The 22,656-nt window shown below is 38.3% G+C and overlaps 1 protein-coding gene across 1 annotated transcript in view; it reads left to right on the forward strand.

Annotated features, from left to right (window-relative positions):
* Positions 1–22,656, forward strand: part of LOC145396067 (putative peptidoglycan muropeptide transporter SLC46) — a 100,697-nt gene that overhangs the window by 49,688 nt on the left and 28,353 nt on the right. Inside the window, exon 2 of the mRNA XM_080269532.1 lies at positions 19,423–19,623. Within this exon, the coding sequence (XP_080125658.1) occupies positions 19,423–19,623 (201 nt within the window). The remainder of the gene's footprint in view (positions 1–19,422; positions 19,624–22,656) is intronic.

The following is a 22,656-nucleotide window of genomic DNA, read 5'->3' on the forward strand; positions in this document are numbered from 1 at the left end:
CAGAAAGAGAGAAAGACCTAGGTGTGATTATCAATAACAGACTATCTCCGGCTGACCACATCAGCGAGAAGGTACGGAACATGTACAGTATACACTGCTTGCAAATATGAGAATAGCATTCACATACATAAATGAAGACATGCTAAGAAGGATAATAACATCATTCATTAGACCAACCCTGGAATACGCATCAGTAGTCTGGAGTCCTCATCTCAAAAAGCATATAGACAAGATTGAAAAAGTTCAAAGGGCCACTGCAAGATGGATACCAAGCTTAAGGGACCTAAGCTACGAAGAAAGACTAAATAAGCTGAATCTACCAACACTACAGGAGAGAAGGAAAAGAGGTGACATGATAATGCTATATAAGTGCATATCAGGAAAGGAGAAAATAGACATAAATGATTACTTAACATATGGAGAAGCATCAGCAAGAGGACACTGCAAAAAACTGCATAAGAAGAGAGGTGATAAAGACGTAAGGAAATTCAGTTTCCCAAACAGAGCAATTGATCAGTGGAATGCACTACCGAATGAAATAGTGTGTGCCAAAACAATTCACAAATTTAAGGATATGTACGATAAATATGGTTTAAGACACGGGACAGTACGAGCTTGACTCATTCCTGTAAAGATACAATTAGGTAAGAACAATTAGGTAAGAACACACACACACACACACCGCTCACTGGTGCAGTGGTAACGATCTCGCTTGCCAACTGGTGGACGGGAGTTCGCGCCTCGCTCAGGTTGCGCAAAGTTTCACTGATGAAGTGGGTGGTTACTGTCCCCCTTGAGCGAGGGGACAGGTGTGTGTGTGTGTGTGTGTGTGTGTGTGTGTGTGTGAGGGTCACAGCCTTGCCCTTAGATTGGATTATATGAGCTCTCAGCTCCCTTCCATGAGGATAAAAAGCTGATGATCACGACCATCAAGTGATCCTGACCGACCAGGTGAATTACACAAACACACACACACACACACACACACACACACACATATATATATATATATATATATATATATATATATATATATATATATATATATATATATATATATATATATATATATATATTGCCAGACGCCACAATCCCGTAAGGGGTGGCCATTTGACTTTGAGTTATTTGTTTTACAGGGAGGGGCACTAACCCTCCACCAACCCACTTGCTGACACGTAGGCAGCACGTATGGTTTGGTTATATGGTTACCACGCAGCAATGTAAATGGTTTCTTGGTTTACAGGAAACCATTTGGCTTGTCACTCAATGTAAACCCACCTGTAAAGGAAAGAAACGCAATAAGAAGTGACAGGAAAGATGGGAGAAATAGGAAGAGAGCGGGGAAGGCAGAGAAAGAATGATAAAGGCTATTCTTTTTCTGTGCCTGCCCTCCTCTCTTCCTATTTATCCCATCTTTCCTGTCACTTCTTATTGCTTTTCTTTCCTTTACAGGTGGCTTTACACTGAGTGACAAGCCAAATACACTTGTACATATACACACACATATACGTACACACAAACACACACGCGGATGTGCGACACCGGCGCTCCGTACCAAATCAACACGGCCCGTGGCATTACCTAAAGTAGTATCTTTGTATGAGTCAAGCTCTGTACCAGGTTAGACTAAATGATTTTTCATTATTAAAAGGAAAAAAATAATAAGTTTAAACAAGACTTGTTCAAACAGGAAGTAGAACCAAGATGAAAGAATACGCTGAGTCATCTCTGAGGTTTGTATAGACTACAACAACAGGGAGATTGTAAGTACATGCTCTGCAAGTTAAGTATTGCAAAAAGGATACATACTTTAGTAAAGCAAATTTGGAAAAGAAAAGGGATAAAGGTAAAAAGCAAAATGATGATTTCTACCAAGAACTGGTTGAAGTAGAGACTCACAATAGACTGCTTGAACGTGTAAACAAACTAGAAATGGCTTTCAAAAATGAAATTGATCAAATAAAGAAGCAGATGCACTTGCAAAAGGAAGAAATAGAAAAACTAGGAAGGGAGGCCAATAAGAAAGACACAACCATCAGTGAACTAACAGTGGAACTGAGTACACTTAGGAAGAAAATGAATGAAATGGCAAGTACAGTAGTCAATCACGAGTGTGTTATGGAAGAGTTCAAAAATGACACAGAGACAATTAGGCAAGTTAGCAGTCTTATTGACCAGAGCAGTGATATTGAGGAAAAGATAACACAAGTGAATGAAGCTGTGCAAAGCAACAAAAACGATGTAGAAACCACGTATGCTGAAATGGTGAAAGTAAAGAAAGACTTAGAAACAAGGGTGGAGGAAAAAAGCATTAAAAAGGAGGTGAAAAGAATAATCCAAAACAATCCCAAGTTAGTCAGAGATTCAGTAGAGATAAACAAATCAATAATAATCACTGGTATAGAAGAGGAAGAAGTTAAAAACAAGATCACAAGAGACAAAAAGGAGATGACAAATGTAATGAACTTACTGAAAGAAGTATCAGAGGAAATCTGTAGTAAAGACATAGAGGAACCCAAAAGGTTAGGGAAATACGAGAAAAGCAAGACAAGACCTCTAAAGATGACTTTCCAGAGTATAAACACTGTGGAAGAGATACTAAAAAAATGCAAAGAATCTTATGGAAAAAGAGGAGTTCAAAAGTGTATGGATAAAAAGATGCCTAACACAAGAGGAACTGGAATTACTGAAAGAAAAAAAGAGAGGAAGCAAAAACAAAAAATGAGGGAAGATCAGAAGAGGAGAAGAAGAAATTTTTTTACAAAGTAATAGAATTGCATGTACGAAAGTGGTACACAAACAGGATGGAAGAAAAAGGAGGAAGGTAGTAGAACCATGTCATGACAAGTATATAAACAAGATAATAAAGTTGATGTACTCAAATGTGGATGGAATGGTATCTAAATTACTAGAGATGAATGATTATGTCAGAGAAAATGAACCACAAATAATATGCCTAACTGAAACAAAATTAACACCAAGGGTATCCAATGACTTACTAAACGTAGAGGAATACAATATATGGAGAAGAGACAGAAATTTAAAAAAAGGAGGAGGAATTATAATATTAACTAAGAAAAATCTAAAAGTCAATGAAATAAAACTAGATATACCATCACAAGTAGAACTGATTGCAGTAGGGATCGACACATCTGAAGGTAAAGTAATTGTAGCCAATTTGTACATGCCACCCAGATCAAACACATGGGAAAGAGACGAATATGAGGACCTGGCAGAGAGTACAATTCAGAGTATAAGATCATTGCTACATAAAATGGAAGAGAAATCGGAAAGAATTATACTAACTGGGGACTTCAATACAAATATAAATTAGAATACTCTAGATATAAATAGCCAAGAAAGCTGTTCGGACCAAAAGCTCTTGGATCTCGTACAAGTATTTTTCTTAACGCAACATGTGAGGGAAACCACCAGAAAAAGAGGACTTGATGTACCTTCAGTGCTAGATCTAATATTTACTAGGCAAGAAAATGACATTGACAGTTTAATATATCACCCTCCACTCGGCAAAAGCGATCATGCAGTACTAAATTATAACTTCAGGATAGCATATGATATAGTAAACAGCAATGACAATTACAAAAAGAGCCTAAACTATAAAAAGGGAAATTATCAAGACCTAAAGAAGTATTTCTTAGAAGTGGATTGGGAAAATGAGCTTAGAGGACAAGATTTAAATGCTGTATACAAAAATTTTTGTAAATTTTATGAAATAGGAGTCCAGAAGTACATCCCACAGCACAAAGAAGCATATAAGAAAATACAGAAATGGTTCAATATAGAATGTAAAAAATCAAAAGAAAGAAGAGATTTGTTGTGGAATAGATACAGAAGACACAATAGTGAAAGGGAGTATAATAATTACAAACAGGCAAGAAACGACTATACAAGAATAAGGAGGGAAGCCCAAAAACGGTTTGAGGAGGATATAATATATAAAAGTAGTGATCAACCAAAGCTGTTTTACCGCTATATCAGAAGCAAAACCAAAGTAAAAGATATAGTACAATCCATTACGGACGAGGGAATCACTTATACACAAGAGAAAGATATTTGTGAAGCACTAAATAAGAATTTCCAATTAGTTTTTACAGAAGAAAAAAATTTTGAGAGGGACTATGTGGAACACGCATGTCCACACATACTACCAGATATACAAATAGCAGAAAAAGTAATACAGGAGTTAAGTAGATTAGACAGAGGAAAAGCAAGTGGTCCTGATGAAATTTCATGTTGGGTATTACGAGAATGTGCAAAGGAGTTAAGTAAACCATTACTTATAATTTTCAAGAAATCCTTGAGTCAAGGTAAACTACCTGATATTTGGAAAAAAGCAAATATTGTCCCCTTATTCAAGAAAGGAAATAGACAAAATCCACTCAACTACCGGCCAGTATCACTGACCAGTGTTGTAAGCAAGGTATTAGAAAAACTTATAAGAAAAGCTTGGGTAAATCATCTAGAAGAACACAGTATGATAACAGAAAGACAGTTTGGTTTCAGAAAAGGAAAATCATGTGTTACTAATCTGTTGAGCTACTATGACAGAGTAACAAACACAATACAGGAATGGGAAGGTTGGGTGGACAGTATTTATTTAGATTTCAAGAAAGCTTTTGAAACAGTACCACACCAAAGACTTTTATGGAAACTGTACCATCAAGGAGGAATTCGAGGCAAACTGTTTTGTTGGATGCAAGACTTTCTCATAAAAAGAGAAATGAGGACAGTACTAAGAGGAAACTACTCATCATGGAAAGAAGTGACTAGTGGAGTACCACAGGGTTCAGTGCTGGCACCAATCATGTTTTTAGTGTATATAAATGATATAATATAAACAGTAACACTGGAAATGAGAGCTATCTGAATATGTTTGCAGATGATGCAAAAATACAAAGGAGAATGACTAACACAGACTCTTGTAAAGAGCTACAAGAAGAATTAAATAAACTTCATGAATGGAGTAGTACAGGGCAAATGGAATTCAGTGTGGACAAGTGTCATGTAATCAAGTTTGGTGAAAGTGGAAAAAGACCTGATTGGGATTATAAGTTAGGAAATAAAACCCTATACACATCAGAAAGAGAGAAAGACCTAGGTGTGATTATCAATAACAGACTATCTCCGGCTGACCACATCAGCGAGAAGGTACGGAACATGTATACACTGCTTGCAAATATGAGAATAGCATTCACATACATAAATGAAGACATGCTAAGAAGGATAATAACATCATTCATTAGACCAACTCTGGAATATGCATCATTAGTCTGGAGTCCTCATTTCAAAAAGCATATAGACAAGATTGAAAAAGTTCAAAGGGCCGCTACAAGATGGATACCAAGCTTAAGGGACCTAAGCTACGAATAAAGACTAAATAAACTGAATCTACCAACTTTTCAGGAGAGAAGGAAAAGAGGTGACATGATAATGCTATATAAGTGCATATCAGGAAAGGAGAAAATAGACATAAATGATTACTTAACATATGGAGAAACATCAGCAAGAGGACACTGCAAAAAACTGCATAAGAAGAGAGGTGATAAAGACGTAAGGAAATTCAGTTTCCCAAACAGAGCAATTGATCAATGGAATGCACTACCGAATGAAATAGTGTGTGCCAAAACAATTCACAAATTTAAGGATATGTACGATAAATATGGTTTAAGACACGGGACAGTACGAGCTTGACTTATTCCTGTAAAGATACAATTAGGTAAGAACAATTAGGTAAGAACATGTACATACACAAATACACTCATCCATCTGTCTATCTGCCTGTCTATTCATTCATTCATTTATCATTACCTGTTGAATCCGTGTGGTCATTTAACACTGATTCTCGCCGCAACCCGACGTTTCTTTCCAAGCTGGGAATGGTTTTTGGTGGTGTTCTGGGTAATGAAGGTTATATCTAACCCGGCCACTTCGTGAAGTCAGCCCTAAGCTATATAAAACCGTCTAAAGGTTTCAGAACACTGCGAAAACACGTTCCCGAGCTGTATAGGTTAAATACCATAGTCTGTACCGTACTTCCTACTGCTAAATTACGTGGGTGTGGGTTTTAGAAATAGGAGAAAGGAATGTAAACAATACAATGATAATCAGAAACCCAGTTAAATTGGATGACACATTTATTATTCGTTCGAGTCAAAAGCCAGGCTAGTGTGTTATAGCCTCTCTCTCTCTCTCTCTCTCTCTCTCTCTCTCTGTGTACTTACCTAATTTTATCTTTACAGGAATGAGTCAAGCTCGTACTGTCCCGTGTCTTAAACCATATTTATTGTACATATCCTTAAATTTGTAAATTGTTTTGGCACACACCATTTCATTCGGTAGTGCATTCCATTAATCAATTGCTCTGTTTGGGAAACTGAATTTCCTTACGTCTTTATCATCTCTCTTCTTATGCAGTTTTTTGCAGTGTCCTCTTGCTGATGCTTCTCCATATGTTAAGTAATCATTTATGTCTATTTTCTCCTTTCCTGATATGCACTTATATAGCATTATCATGTCACCTCTTTTCCTTCTCTCCTGTAGTGTTGGTAGATTCAGTTTATTTAGTCTTTCTTCGTAGCTTAGGTCCCTTAAGCTTGGTATCCATCTTGTAGTGGCCCTTTGAACTTTTTCAATCTTGTCTATGTGCTTTTTGAGATGAGGACTCCAGACTACTGATGCATATTCCAGGGTTGGTCTAATGAATGATGTTATTATCCTTCTTAGCATGTCTTCATTTATGTATGTGAATGCTATTCTCATATTTGCAAGCAGTGTATACATGTTCCGTACCTTCTCGCTGATGTGGTCAGCCGGAGATAGTCTGTTATTGATAATCACACCTAGGTCTTTCTCTCTTTCTGATGTGTATAGGGTTTTATTTCCTAACTTATAATCCCAATCAGGTTTTTTCCACTTTTACCAAACTTGATTACATGACACTTGTCCACATTGAATTCCATTTGCCATGTACTACTCCATTCATGAAGTTTATTTAATTCTTCTTGTAGCTCTTTACAAGAGTCTGTGTTAGTAGTTCTCCTTTGTATTTTTGCATCATCTGCAAACATATTCAGATAGCTCTCATTTCCAGTGTTACTGTTTATATCATTTATATACACTAAAAACATGATTGGTGCCAGCACTGAACCCTGTGGTACTCCACTAGTCACTTCTTTCCATGATGAGTAGTTTCCTCTTAGTACTGTTTTCATTTCTCTTTTTATGAGAAAGTCTTGCATCCAACAAAACAGTTTGCCTCGAATTCCTCCTTGATGGTACAGTTTCCATAAAAGTCTTTGGTGTGGTACTGTGTCAAAAGCTTTCTTGAAATCTAAATAGATACTGTCCACCCATCCTTCCCTTTCCTGTATTGTGTTTGTTACTCTGCCATAGTTGCTCAACAGATTAGTAACACATGATTTTCCTTTTCTGAAACCAAACTGTCTTTCTGTTATCATACTGTGTTCTTCTAGATGATTTACCCAAGCTTTTCTTATAAGCTTTTCTAATACCTTGGTTACAACACTGGTCAGTGATACTGATAGGTAGTTGAGTGGATTTTGTCTCTTTCCTTTCTTGAATAAGGGGACAATATTTGCTTTTTTCCAAATATCAGGTAGTTTACCTTGACTCAAGGATTTCTTGAAAATTAAAAATAATGGTTTACTTAACTCTTTTGCAGATTTTCGTATTACCCAACACGAAATTTCATCAGGACCACTTGCTTTTCCTCTGTCTAATCTACTTAACTCCTCCTGTATTACTTTTTCTGCTATTTGTATATCTGGTAGTATGTATGGACATGCATGTTCCACATAGTCCCTCTCAAAATTTTTTTCTTCTGTAAAAACTAATTGGAAATTCTTATTTAGTGCTTCACAAATATCTTTCTCTTGTGTATAAGTGATTCCCTGGTCCATAATTGATTGTATTATATCTTTTACTTTGGTTTTGCTTCTGATATAGCTGTAAAACAGCTTTGGTTGATCACTACTTTTATTTATTATATCCTCCTCAAACTGTTTTTGGGCTTCCCTCCTTATTCTTGTATAATCGTTTCTTGCCTGTTTGTAATTATTATACGCCCGGTCTTCTGTATCTATTCCACAACAAATCTCTTCTTTCTTTTGATTTTTTGCATTCTGTATTGAACCATTTCTGTATTTTCTTATCTGCTTCTTTGTGCTGTAGGATGTACTTCTGGACTCCTATTTCATAAAATTCACAGAATTTTTTATATACAGCATTTAAATCTTGTCCTCTAAGCTCATTTTCCCAATCCACTTCTAACAAATACTTCTTTAGGTCTTGATAATTTCCCTTTTTATACTTTAGACTCTTTTTGTAACTATCATTGCTGTTTACTATGTCATTTGCTATCCTGAAGTTATAATTTAGTACTGCATGATCGCTTTTGCCGAGTGAAGGTGATATATTAAAATGTCAATATCATATTCTTGCTTAGTAAATATTAGATCTAGCACTGAAGGTACATCAAGTCCTTTTTTTCTGGTGGTTTCCCTCACATGTTGCATTAGAAAGAACTCTTGTACGAGATCCAGGAGCTTTTGGTTCCAACAGCTTTCTTGGCTAATTATATCTAGAGTATTCCAATTTATATTTGTATTGAAATCCCCAGTTAGTATAATTCTTTCCGATTTCTCTTCCATTTTATGTAGCAATGATCTTACACTCTGAATTGTACTCTCTGCCAGGTCCTCATATTCATCTCTTTCCCATGTGTTTGATCTGGGTGGCATGTACAAATTGGCTACAATTACTTTACCTTCAGATGTGTTGATCTCTACTGCAATCAGTTCTACTTGTGATGGTATATCTAGTTTTATTTAATTGACTTTTAGATTTTTCTTAGTTAATATTATAAATCCTCCTCCTTTTTTTAAATTTCTGTCTCTTCTCCATATATTGTATTCCTCTAAGTTTAGTATGTCATTGGATATCCTTGGTGTTAATTTTGTTTCAGTTAGGCACATTATTTGTGGTTCATTTTCTCTGACATAATCCTTCATGTCTAGTAATTTAGATACCATTCCATCCACATTTGAGTACATCAACTTTATCATCTTGTTTATATACTTGTCATGACGTGGTACTACTATTTTCCTCCTTTTTATTCCATCCTGTTTGTGTACCACTTTCGTACCTGCAATCCTATTACTTTGTAAAAAAATTTCTCCTTCTCCTCTTCTGATCTTCCTCCTTTTTATTCCATCCTGTTTGTGTACCACTTTCGTACCTGCAATCCTATTACTTTGTAAAAAAATTTCTTCTTCTCCTCTTCTGATCTTCCCTCATTTTTTGTTTTTGCTTCCTTCCTTTTCTCTTTCAGTAATTCCAGTTCCTCTTGTGTTAGGCATCTTTTTATCCATACATTTTTTAACTCCTCTTTTCCATAAGATTCTTTGCATTTTTTAGTATCTCTTCCACAGTCTTTACACTCTGGAGAGTCACCTTTAGAGGTCTTGTCTTGCTTTTCTCATATTTCCCTAACCTTTTGTGTTCCTCTATGTCTTTACTACAGATTTCCTCTGATACTTCTTTCAGTAAGCTAATTACATTTGCCATCTCCTTTTTGTCTCTTATGATCTTGTTTTTTACTTCTTCCTCTTCTATACCAGTGATTACTATGGATTTGTTTATATCTACTGAATCTCTGACTAACTTTGGATTTTTTTCGATTATTCTTTTCACTTCCTTTTTAATGCTTTTTTCCTCCACCCTTGTTTCTAAGTCTTTCTTTACTTTCACCATTTCAGCATACGTGGTTTCCACATCATTTTAGTAGCTTTGCACAGCTTCATTCACCTGTGTTATCTTCTCCTCAATATCACTGCTCTGGTTTATAAGACTGCTTACTTGCCTAATTGTCTCTGTGTCATTTTTGAACTCTTCCATAACACTCTCGTGATTGACAACTGTACTTGCCATTTCACTCATTTTCTTCCTAAGTGTACTCAATTCCACTGTTAGTTCACTGATGGTTGTGTCTTTCTTATTGGCCTCCCTTCCTAGTTTTTCTATTTCTTCCTTTTGCAAGTGCATCTGCTTCTTTATTTCATCAATTTCATTTTTGAAAGCCATTTCTAGTTTGTTTACACGTTCAACCAGTCTATTGTGAGTCTCCACTTCAACCAGTTCTTCGTAGAAATCATCATTTTGCTTTTTACCTTTATCCCTTTTCTTTTCCAAATTTGCTTTACTACAGTATGTATCCATTTTGCAATACTAAAAGTGCAGAGTATGTATTTACAATCCCCGTGTTGTTGTAGTCTAAACAAACCTCAGAGATGACTCAGCGTATTCTTTCGTCTTGGTTCTCTTTCTTGTTTGAACAAGTCTTGTTTAATTTTTTTTTTTTCCTTTTAATAATGAAAAATCATTTAGTCTAACCTGGTACAGAGCTTGACTCATACAAAGATACTACTTTAGGTAATGCCACTGGCCGTGTTGGTTCGGTACAGAGCGCCCCAGAAGCATGTCCGCCTCGATTGACTCCCTCTGTGTGTTTGTGTGTGTGTGTGTCCTTACCTAATTGTTCTTACCTAATTGTATCTTTACAGGAATAAGTCAAGCTCGTACTGTCCCGTGTCTTAGACCATATTTATCGTACATATCCTTAAATTTGTGAATTGTTTTGGCACACACTATTTCATTCGGTAGTGCATTCCATTGATCAATTGCTCTGTTTGGGAAACTGAATTTCCTTACGTCTTTATCACCTCTCTTCTTATGCAGTTTTTTGCAGTGTCCTCTTGCTGATGCTTCTCCATATGTTAAGTAATCATTTATGTCTATTTTCTCCTTTCCTGATGTGCACTTATATAGCATTATCATGTCACCTCTTTTCCTTCTCTCCTGTAGTGTTGGTAGATTCAATTTATTTAGTCTTTCTTCGTAGCTTAGGTCCCTTAAGCTTGGTATCCATCTTGTAGCGGCCCTTTGAACTTTTTCAATCTTGTCTATATGCTTTTTGAGATGAGGACTCCAGACTATTGATGCATATTCCAGGGTTGGTCTAATGAATGATGTTATTATCCTTCTTAGCATGTCTTCATTTATGTATGTGAATGCTATTCTCATATTTGCAAGCAGTGTATACATGTTCCGTACCTTATCGCTGATGTGGTCAGCCGGAGATAGTCTGTTATTGATAATCACACCTAGGTCTTTCTCTCTTTCTGATGTGTATAGGGTTTTTTTTCCTAACTTATAATCCCAATCAGGTCTTTTTCCACTTTTACCAAACTTGATTACATGACACTTGTCCACATTGAATTCCATTTGCCATGTACTACTCCATTCATGAAGTTTATTTAATTCTTCTTGTAGCTCTTTACGAGAGTCTGTGTTAGTAATTCTCCTTTGTATTTTTGCATCATCTGCAAACATATTCAGATAGCTCTTATTTCCAGTGTTACTGTTTGTATCATTTATGTACACTAGAAACATGATTGGTGCCAGCACCGAACCCTGTGGTACTCCACTAGTCACTTCTTTCCATGATGAGTAGTTTCCTCTTAGTACTGTCCTCATTTCTCTTTTCATGAGAAAGTCTTGCATCCAACAAAACAGTTTGCCTCGAATTCCTCCTTGATGGTACAGCTTCCATAAAAGTCTTTGGTGTGGTACTGTTTCAAAAGCTTTCTTGAAATCTAAATAGATACTGTCCACCCATCCTTCCCTTTCCTGTATTGTGTTTGTTACTCTGTCATAGTAGCTTAACAGATTAGTAACACATGATTTTCCTTTTCTGAAACCAAACTGTCTTTCTGTTATCATACTGTGTTCTTCTAGATGATTTACCCAAGCTTTTCTTATAAGTTTTTCTAAGACCTTGCTTACAACACTGGTCAGTGATACTGGCCGGTAGTTGAGAGGATTTTGTCTATTTCCTTTCTTGAATAAGGGTACTATATTTGCTTTTTTCCAAATATCAGGTAGTTTACCTTGACTCAAGGATTTCTTGAAAATTAAAAATAATGGTTTACTTAACTCCTTTGCACATTCTCGTAACACCCAACATGAAATTTCATCAGGACCACTTGCTTTTCCTCTGTCTAATCTACTTAACTCCTCCTGTATTACTTTTTCTGCTATTTGTATATCTGGTAGTATGTGTGGACATGCGTGTTCCACATACTCCCTCTCAAAAAATTTTTCTTCCGTAAAAACTAATTGGAAATTCTTATTTAGTGCTTCACAAATATCTTTCTCTTGTGTATAAGTGATTCCCTCGTCTGTAATGGATTGTATTATATCTTTTACTTTGGTTTTGCTTCTGATATAGCTGTAAAACAGCTTTGGTTGATCACTACTTTTATTTATTATATCCTCCTCAAACTGTTTTTGGGCTTCCCTCCTTATTCTTGTATAGTCGTTTCTTGCCTGTTTGTAATTATTATACTCCCTTTCACTATTGTGTCTTCTGTATCTATTCCACAACAAATCTCTTCTTTCTTTTGATTTTTTACATTCTGTATTGAACCATTTCTGTATTTTCTTATCTGCTTCTTTGTGCTGTGGGATGTACTTCTGGACTCCTATTTCATAAAATTCACAAAATTTTTCATATACAGCATTTAAATCTTGTCCTCTAAGCTCATTTTCCCAATCAACTTCTAAGAAATACTTCTTTAGGTCTTGATAATTTCCCTTTTTATAGTTTATGCTCTTTTTGTAACTGTCATTGCTGTTTACTATGTCATATGCTATCCTGAAGTTATAATTTAGTAGTGCATGATCACTTTTGCCGAGTGGAGGGTGATATATTAAACTGTCAATGTCATTTTCTTGCCTAGTAAATATTAGATCTAGCACTGAAGGTACATCAAGTCCTCTTTTTCTAGTGGTTTCCCTCACATGTTGCGTTAAGAAAAACTCTTGTACGAGATCCAGGAGCTTTTGGTCCGAACAGCTTTCTTGGCTATTTATATCTAGAGTATTCCAATTTATATTTGTATTGAAGTCCCCAGTTAGTATAATTCTTTCCGATTTCTCTTCCATTTTATGTAGCAAGGATCTTATACTTTGAATTGTACTCTCTGCCAGGTCCTCATATTCGTCTCTTTCCCATGTGTTTGATCTGAGTGGCATATACAAATTGGCTACAATTACTTTACCTTCAGATATGTTGATCTCTACTGCAATCAGTTCTACTTGTGATGGTATATCTAGGTTTATTTCCTTGACTTTTAGATTTTTCTTAGTTAATATTATAATTCCTCCTTCTTTTTTTAAATTTCTGTCTCTTCTCCATATATTGTATTCCTCTAAGTTTAGTATGTCATTGGATATCCTTGGTGTTAATTTTGTCTCAGTTAGGCATATTATTTGTGGTTCATTTTCCCTGCCATAATCATTCATCTCTAGTAATTAAATACCATTCCATCCACATTTGAGTACATCAACTTTATCATCTTGTTTATATACTTGTCATGACATGGTTCTACTAACTTCCTCCTTTTTCTTCCATCCTGTTTGTGTACCACTTTCGTACCTGCAATCCTATTACTTTGTTAAAAAATTTCTTCTTGTCCTCTTCTGATCTTCCCTCATTTTGTGTGTGTGTGTGTGTGTGTGTGTGTGTGTGAGGGGGCTTTCTATCCCTCTGTATGTCTGTCTTCCTCTCTCTCTCTCTCTCTCTCTCTCTCTCTCTCTCTCTCTCTCTCTCTCTCTCTCTCTCTCTCTCTCTCTCTCACACACACACACACACACACACACACACACACACACACACACACACACACACACATACGCATTAACTCCCCATAGTCAACACAGCTCGCAACACCCACACCATTGCACAGCCTGTTTTTATTAGTTATTATTATCTATCTATCTATCTATTGCCAGACGCCTGAATCCCGTTTGGGGTGGCCACAAACAAATCGCCTCCAAGTCGCCCTGTCCCCCACCATTTCACTGCCCTGCTCCCAACTCACACCCCCCTCTCTCATATACCTCTCCACCCCATCCCTCCATCTCATCCTCGGCCTCCCCCTCCCTCTTCCCCCCTCCACCTCACTCACATACACTCTCTTCGTCAATCTTTCACCCTCCATCCTCTCCACATGGCCAAACCACCTCAGTGTGTTCCTCATAACGCTTCCTATCACATCCACATTCACACTACAACGCTCCTTTATATCCTCATTCGTCAGCCTGTCTCTCCATGTGACTCCACAGGCTTCTCTTAAAAAACTCATTTCCACTGCTCTCACTCTTGACTTGTGTCCTTCCAACAACGTCCAAGCTTCACTTTCATACGTTAGAGTTGGTATCACAATACTGTCATGTAGTAACTTTTTCACTTCCGTGCTCACTTCCCTGTTTATTATCACTGCTTTCAAAGAACCAGCAACCTTTCTTCCCTGCTGTACCCTTTCAAGCACTTCACCCTCCAAACCTCCATCCTTACTCATCACACTACCCAAGTACTTAAACGTACTCTTATTATCCAGTTCCTCACCATCCAACCTTGCTGTACATTCACTGACTTCACCTCTCTCAAAGACCATCACTTTACTCTTCCCTACATTCACCTTTAGATTCCGTTTCCTACACACTCTCCCAAACTCATCCACCAAGCCTTGCAGCTCCCCTTCGTCTTCACTCAACAACACAGTATCATCTGCAAACAACAGTACAGGGAGTTTCCAAACACTATCCTCTCTCACCAGGGCCTCTCCAACATCCACTACCCTACCTTGTACCTCTTTTATTACCCCCATCCATGTACAGATTGAACAACCATGGAGACATGACACATTCCTGTTTCAACCCAACTTTCAAGGAGAAATACTCACTTAGTTTACCATCCACACGCACTGCAGCCTTCGCACCATCGTACATACTCTTCACAGCATTCAACAACTTCCCATCTACTCCATATATTCTTAACACTTTCCACAATCCTTGTCTATCCACCCTGTCATATGCTTTCTCCAAATCCATGAAAGCCGCATACAACTTCTTTCCCTTCTCTAGAAACTTTTCCACTAAAGATCTAAGAATAAATATCTGATCTACACAACCTCTTCCCTTCCTAAAGCCTCCCTGTTCTTCTCCAACTAATTTCTCTGTTCTTTCTCTAACTCTGTCAATAAGTATCCTACCATACACTTTTCCTATTATACTAAGAAGACAAATGCCCCTATGATTACCACACACTTCTCTTTCCCCTTTTCCTTTGTACAAGGGAATAATCATACCTGACTTCCAATCCTCCGGGACTCTACCTTCCTCCCAGGCCAATCTGCACATCTTCCACATCCATTCTACTACTATCTCTCCCCCATGCTTCAGCATTTCACCACACACTCCATCAATTCCTGGGGCTTTCCCCGATTTAACTTTCTTCATTGCTTCCACAACTTCTATACTACTGATTTCTTCCTGTCTTCTCACCTCCCTCCTTCTCCCAGCCATTCCCCAGCCACTTATACTCGCACGACTTCCATCCTCTATGTTCAACAATTCCTTAAGGTGTTCTTTCCATCTGATCACTTTTTCTCCCTTCTCCACTAGTAATCTATCATTTTTATCTTTCACTCCCCTGCTAACTTCACTTCAACCCTGTCTTATTCTTTTCACCTCTTTCCAGAACATTTTCTTACAGTCCCTCCACTTTGCACTGAAATTCCTTCCAAATTCCTCATCCACTCCCTTCTTACTCTCTCTTACTAATCTTTTCACCTCTCTCCTTCTTTCTACATATAACTCTCTCTTCTGCCTCTCAACTTCTTCCACGCCCCTGTTTCTCATCCATTCATTGTATGCTTTCTTCTTTTGTGCCACAGCCTGTCTCACCTCTTCAGTCCACCACGCTGTTCCTTGCACCCCCCTCTGTCTTCTCTTCCTTCCACACACCACATCACATGCTGCACATATTTCTTCTGTAAATATCCTACACACACCTTCCACGTCTCCCATCTGCTCCAATTCATATTTGCCCAATCGTTCCTCCACTTCTCTCTTATACTGTGCCTTTTTCTCATCCTCTTGTAACCTTTCCACTCTCCTTGCAACTACTCCTTCCTCTCGTCTTTCCCTTCTTCTAATCCTCCATCTTACTTGAATCCTAATTCTGGCCACCACCAAGTAGTGGTCAGAAAATCCACTCCCCCAACCTCTATAAGCTCTTGCATCCATTACACATCTTGGCATCCTTTCATCCACACACACATAATCAATCATTGCCTTCCTTTCATTCAGTTCACCACCCACCCTTCTCATTCAGTTCACCACCCACCCTTCTCGCCATGTATACCTGTGGATCATTTTATGCCTGAAGAGGGTATTGGCTATCACCAACCCCCTCCCAGCACAAATGTCCACTAACGCACTTCCATTCTCATCTATCTCAGCAGGCACACCCCACTCACCAACTGTTCCATCCACCTTCACATTCCCAACTTTACCATTCATATCACCGATCAAAAACACTCTCTCGTTCCTTCCAAACTTTTCGATGCACACTTCTACATTTGTCCAGAACTCTTCTCTCACTCTTCTAGCACGATCTTGCGTTGGCGCATACACATACACAATCGCCCACATTTGTATTCCAACTTTCAACTTTACCCACACAATCCTTGACCCAACTGATCCATACTTTCTTAAGCTCTTCTTCCATCTTTTACTCACAACTATACATACTCCTTCCTTTGCCCTCTCATTCTCGCCTACTCCTGCATATATACCCCATCCATACTCCCATTCTCTCACACTTTCTCCTCTCCATTTTGTTTCAGTTATTCCACATACATCCACTTTCGCACCCTCAAGCACCTGGACAATCTCTCTCTCTTTCACCTCATCATTCACTCACCTTACATTCCACGTTCCGATAACCATGTCCTTTGTCCGGTCCTTGGTCGTCACTTGCTTAAAGACCGCCTTCGGCAGCCTCCGCTTGAGATCAAGTCACTTCCTATCTTCAGTCGAAATAATACCATTATGCTAAATTGGAAACATAAGGCCAGAAATGAGTCATAACTCGGGAACCGGTGGCCCGATTGGACTGGAAATTGTTTCATTCTTCAAGTTGGAGCATTTTAACGGTATCTTGCTTTAACAAAAACTGCGCTACATGCGCTGGTTTTTGCTGTGTTGGGATAGCAAAGTCCATATAATAACAAACAAACAAACATACAGAAATCGAATCATTATAATCAGAGATCGGGAAAATATGTGAAGTACATAATATATATTTTTTCACAAAATTATGATTTCTGCTAGAGTTGTACACCTAAAATGGCCTAAATATCAACATTTTTATCTGATCTCTGTTAATGACTCGCCACATCTGCTACCATGACCGTGTACGAGACAGGTTGGTAGCCTTGCATCAGCTCAGGGCCCTGCCACAGCCATCAGACGACACCACTATATATATTTTATAGTACTATGTTTTGTATACAGGTCTGCAGCCAGAATTTCGTTTCGGGGGGGGGGGGAATCGCATATGTTCCTTTCCATTTTCTTGAGCTATATGTACTTAATTTCAGTTTATGGCTTGCTGACAGTGATCAACTGATCATTTAGTATTATACTCGTACATCGCCATTGTTCTGAAATGTCAGGATTTCAGGGGGAATCCATTCCTGTCCCACTGGTACAGGATTGGTTGTGTATCATTTCTGATTTTGTATTCCTGAATTTTTCACGGAAATAAAGCACTGATTAAAATCACATATTTTAGTTTCTCCATCACACATTTTGGTGGAAATACATAACAAAAAAATTAAAAAAAAAACTAAAATGGCCTAAATAACATTTTTATCCGATCTCTGAATATAATATAGATTATTATTATTATTATTATTATTATTATTATTATTATTATTTATGTTGTTGTTGTTTTGGAATGGTCAGTAAATATAGAAGAGGTTTGGTCTGAATGGTATTATGAGTGAAAAATAAAAGTGTGATTCTTGTGGCTGTATGTAGCTTGTGTGTTGTTAGTGCTGACGCTAAGAGGGGTAGTGCAGGGCTCGTATCCTCGTCGGATGGAAGCTCTTTAACACCACTTCCTGAGCAATTTATTTTTGGATGTGGCTGGTATCTTTTTGTACATTTCTTATGCAGAGTATGGCGATATTGGAAGCATTTATGTATCACAGAAGAGAAAAGCAGAGTGCAATAAGCAAAAGAAACTGCAGAAGATAATGTGTTAGGGTGCTTCCTCAGCCGACTAGACTATACCCTTTGGTTGCATAGGAAACCACGTAGCACCTCTACCTCAGCGACTTATTCTACTGAGGCATGTCGAAGCCAGAAATATGTAAGATGAAAAAAAAACTATCAGGGTGTAATGTTCAGAATAAACCGGTAAGTAAATAGTGCTTCGAAGATACTGCGTCACCTTGAATGCATGATATTTTGATTTTTGGTCTCCTCTCTCTCTCTCTCTCTCTCTGCCGTGCCACCTAGAATACCTGATTTTCTCTCTCTCTCTCTCTCTCTCTCTCTCTCTCTCTCCCTGCCGTGCCACCTAGAATACCTGATTTTCTCTCTCTCTCTCTCTCTCTCTCTCTCTCTCTCTCTCTCTCTCTCTCTCTCTCTCTCTCTCTCTCTCTCTCTCATGCCACCTAGATACCTGATACTTTGTTTTGCCCTCTCTCTCTCTCTCTCTCTCTCTCTCTCTCTCTCTCTCTCAGAATCTTGGGTTCAGCGGAGAGAGAAACACTGAGAGGAGGGTCCAAGACAAGGAAAGTAGAGGCAGCAGTGAACATACGAGCACGTGTGTGATGTACAGTAGGCTAATTGTATTTTTACCACCGGCAGCGGGGTTGGAGGTATTGTTATTCACTCCTCTTTGCTTGTTTGTTTGTCCATAAGATATCTGAACAAGTTAAAAATGGACTTCGGTGAAGTGTTGTGGATACCTGTATGTGGTTCATGAGCCAAGGAAGATTTGATTATATTTTGGTGGTGATCTGAGTTTGGGATGATGATGATGATGATGATAATATGGAGGAAAAGGAAGAGGAGGAGGAGATAATAGTGATGAAGATGATGATGATGATGATGACGATAAGACGACGACGACGATGGTGATGATGAGGATGATATAATCTGCATCTCTTTCTGCCATGTCCCGTATTTTCTTGTGTTGTGGACACTGTCACCTCATACTTAGGAAGGAAGAGGTTGGTATGATGAAGCTGATGATAATGATGATGATCATGATGAAAAGGAAGAGGCGGTTGGGGATGAAATTGATGAAAATGACGATGACGATGATAATGATGATGATGATGAGGAGGAGGAGGAAAATGGTAATGATAGTGATAATGATGATAATAATGGCTGTTATGATAATGCTGTTGTTGCTGATGATCTTGATGGTATTAAAACATCTATCTTCTCCCCCCCCAGAGAGCACCATTGTTAGGAGGCGCCACGCACTCCACCTGCCACCCCTCCCCGATGTCTTCCCCAGCAGGAGAGCTCCGTGCGAAGGAGGACGAGGAGAATAAGGGAGATGAGGACACGACAACTCACACCTGTGACCAAGAAGCGCCGTCGTCTCCTACAATAGTCTCGCCATTATCCTCCTTCACCAGATCGATTAAGGAGGTAAAGAGATTTTGCTTCTTGAACATGGTGATTCTCTCTCTCTCTCTCTCTCTCTCTCTCTCTCTCTCTCTCTCTCTCTCTCTCTCGTTTCGTTTCGTTTATAAAGGCTCCAACATGCTTGCATGCGTCGGCCTTGGTCACCTAATGGCGACTCTCCATGTTGCTCAGTCTGTGGCAGCCTCCCTATTCAGTTCCTTATCCTTAAGGTCACACTCTGAGACCTCGTCCCAGGTCATTTTCAGTCTGCCTCTTGCATCCCTACCCCTAACATTCACACTTCTCACTTTCTGCACCCAGTTGTCAACCCCCATCCTCTTCACATGCTCAAACCATCTCAGTCTACACCTCCTCATTACAACACCAATACATTCCAGTCCCGTCCTTCCTTTCAACTCTTCTTTCATAATCCTAGTCTCCCCTGGCCTTGCATTCAGTGACACACTGTACATTCACCTAATCACTCCCATTTCTGTCAGAGCCTACAAATATCCTCTGCCTGTACTGGCCAGGTCTCACTACCATATAGCATTATACTCCTAACACATGGCGCATACAAAGATCCCATAGCATGGAGGGAGAGCCCTCTCATTGTCAGGAGAGGCAACAGCTCCCTGAACTTCCTCCAACCACTCCTCACTCTAACCACAGAGCTAGCTCCAGTCCCACCTCTAACACATAACATGATTCCCAAATAAGAAAACTCTTCCCCACACTCAAGAGAATCACCAGCGAGATCAATCCTTTCACGCATGACAATCTCCTCATGCTCTCCCCGACACATTGCACAAGGAACAACCTTACTGGCTTCTGTCCTTTGGTTCCTTCTTCCTTGCATAAAAAAAAAAAAAAAAAAAAAAAAAACATGAAATCAGCAAGCATTATCTAGCAGTCTGCCTCTAATACCACTACATCTCTTACATACTCACTTATCACAAACACAGCACAAAATGAAATTGTTTCCCACCCTCTTGTGGCAAACCGTACATGACCACTCTCTCTCTTTCATTTTTTTTTTTAGTGTAAGAAAGAAGGAACCAAAGGCTAGGAGCCCGCAAATACTAATCTGACGCCTCCTTCACCCGTCGAGCTATTATCTTTCATTTTCCTTCCACCCCAGACAATAATACATAGCTTAGCAGCAATTTTTCTAACTTGAGGGGCTAGATATAGCTTCCATTAACCCTTTTGTGCTTGAGATTTCTTTCCAAAGCTGAATAAAATCTTCTGGATGTAGTAAGAAAAAACTAAACTTAGGCAGAGTCAGTGAGTTGAAAGTGAATGAAAGAAGGCTTAGATTAATACCTATCGACGAAACGAGTCATTAACCCCTTCAGTCAGATGACGTACACATTTGCGGACAAAAATATCGATCCACCTTGGAAATTTTCGTAGAATTAGCATAAACTGCAATCGAAATAGACAAATATGTTGCGAAGACAGCTTTGATATAATATCCAGTAGGCTACTTGCTGAAGAATGTTATGCTTTGATTTAGCCGTAAATGAGGAAAGTAATAAGCAGTTTCTCAGATACTGTGAAAATATGGACGATCTTCCAAATTGTACTTTCCTTATTTACCGCTAAATCGAAACATAATTTTGTTCAGCAAATACTTCGTATTATGTCAAAGCTGTTGTCACATGATATTTATATATTTAAAACACAATGTATCTTAATACTTTACAAAGAAAATTATCAGTGTCGATAATTTGAAGTTTCATGCATCCCAAAACTCGCAAGCCATCATTTACAAAACTCGTACACAATAATCTGTCAATTTTGTTTGGCTAAGAAATCGCATCACTGGGTTTCAGAAGTTACCGTTGTGTAATGTGGAGGGGGTACAGTTGGTTGTCTCCTTAGTTATCGTTAAGGAAGTGGAACGATGTTACTGTCCGCGACTATATTTTTGATTTTATCATTGACATCCACTGACGATTTCGTGCAGCTTAGGAGAGACTTTTCAGCTGGAGGGATAAGATACAGCCTTTATTAACCCCTTCACTACTGCAGGTCTGCTCCGTGTAGCATACGAGTATCATGATCAAGTGGTAGAGAGAATGTTATAACATCATGACGGAGCACTCTCCTCCTCCTCCTCCTCCTCCTTGTGATCTACACTTTTGACTGATTGTTCTCAAAAGCGAATCCTTCATTGATATCTCACTCTCAACTCTTCCACTAAGTTTGTTCTAATTTTAGAAAAATAGTTAAAGTTGGCCTACCATGTGACCTTTAACTTTGACTTTCTCTCGTGACTCCGGGCTTTACCTTATTTCGAAATCAGAATTTCATAGATCTTGCCTTACCCTCCACCATTCCTCCAAGTTTGGTTTAAATCGAACAGAAACTATTTTTCCTTGTGGCCTTCACCTTTGATCTAGTATTCTCAAAAACAATAGGTCATCTCCTAGGAACACCCTCAACCCTTTCACTAAGTTTGGTACAATTGTGATAAAAACTTGACTTATTTTACAAACACACACACACACACACACACACACACACACACACACACACACACACACACACACACACACACACACACACACACACAAAATTAATACCAAGGATATCAAATGACATACTAAACTTAGAGGAATACAATATATGGAGAAGAGACAGATATTTAAAAAAAGGAGGAGGAATTATAATATTAACTAAGAAAAATCTAAAAGTCAAGGAAATAAAACTAGATATACCATCACAAGTAGAACTGATTGCAGTAGAGATCGACACAACTGAAGGTAAAGTAATTGTAGCCAATTTGTACATGCCACCCAGATCAAACACATGGGAAAGAGACGAATATGAGGACCTGGCAGAGAGTACAATTCAGAGTGTAAGATCATTGCTACATAAAATGGAAGAGAAATCGGAAAGAATTATACTAACTGGGGACTTCAATACAAATATAAATTGAAATACTCTAGATATAAATAGCCAAGAGAGCTGTTGGGACCAAAAGCTCCTGGATCTCGTACAAGAGTTTTTCTTAACGCAACATGTGAGGGAAACCACCAGAAAAAGAGG

The sequence above is a fragment of the Coenobita brevimanus genome, chromosome 34 (assembly GCF_032717465.1).
Source record: "Coenobita brevimanus isolate Jiangsu-jjx chromosome 34, ASM3271746v2, whole genome shotgun sequence".
In the NCBI taxonomy this organism is placed as follows: Eukaryota; Metazoa; Arthropoda; class Malacostraca; order Decapoda; family Coenobitidae; genus Coenobita; species Coenobita brevimanus.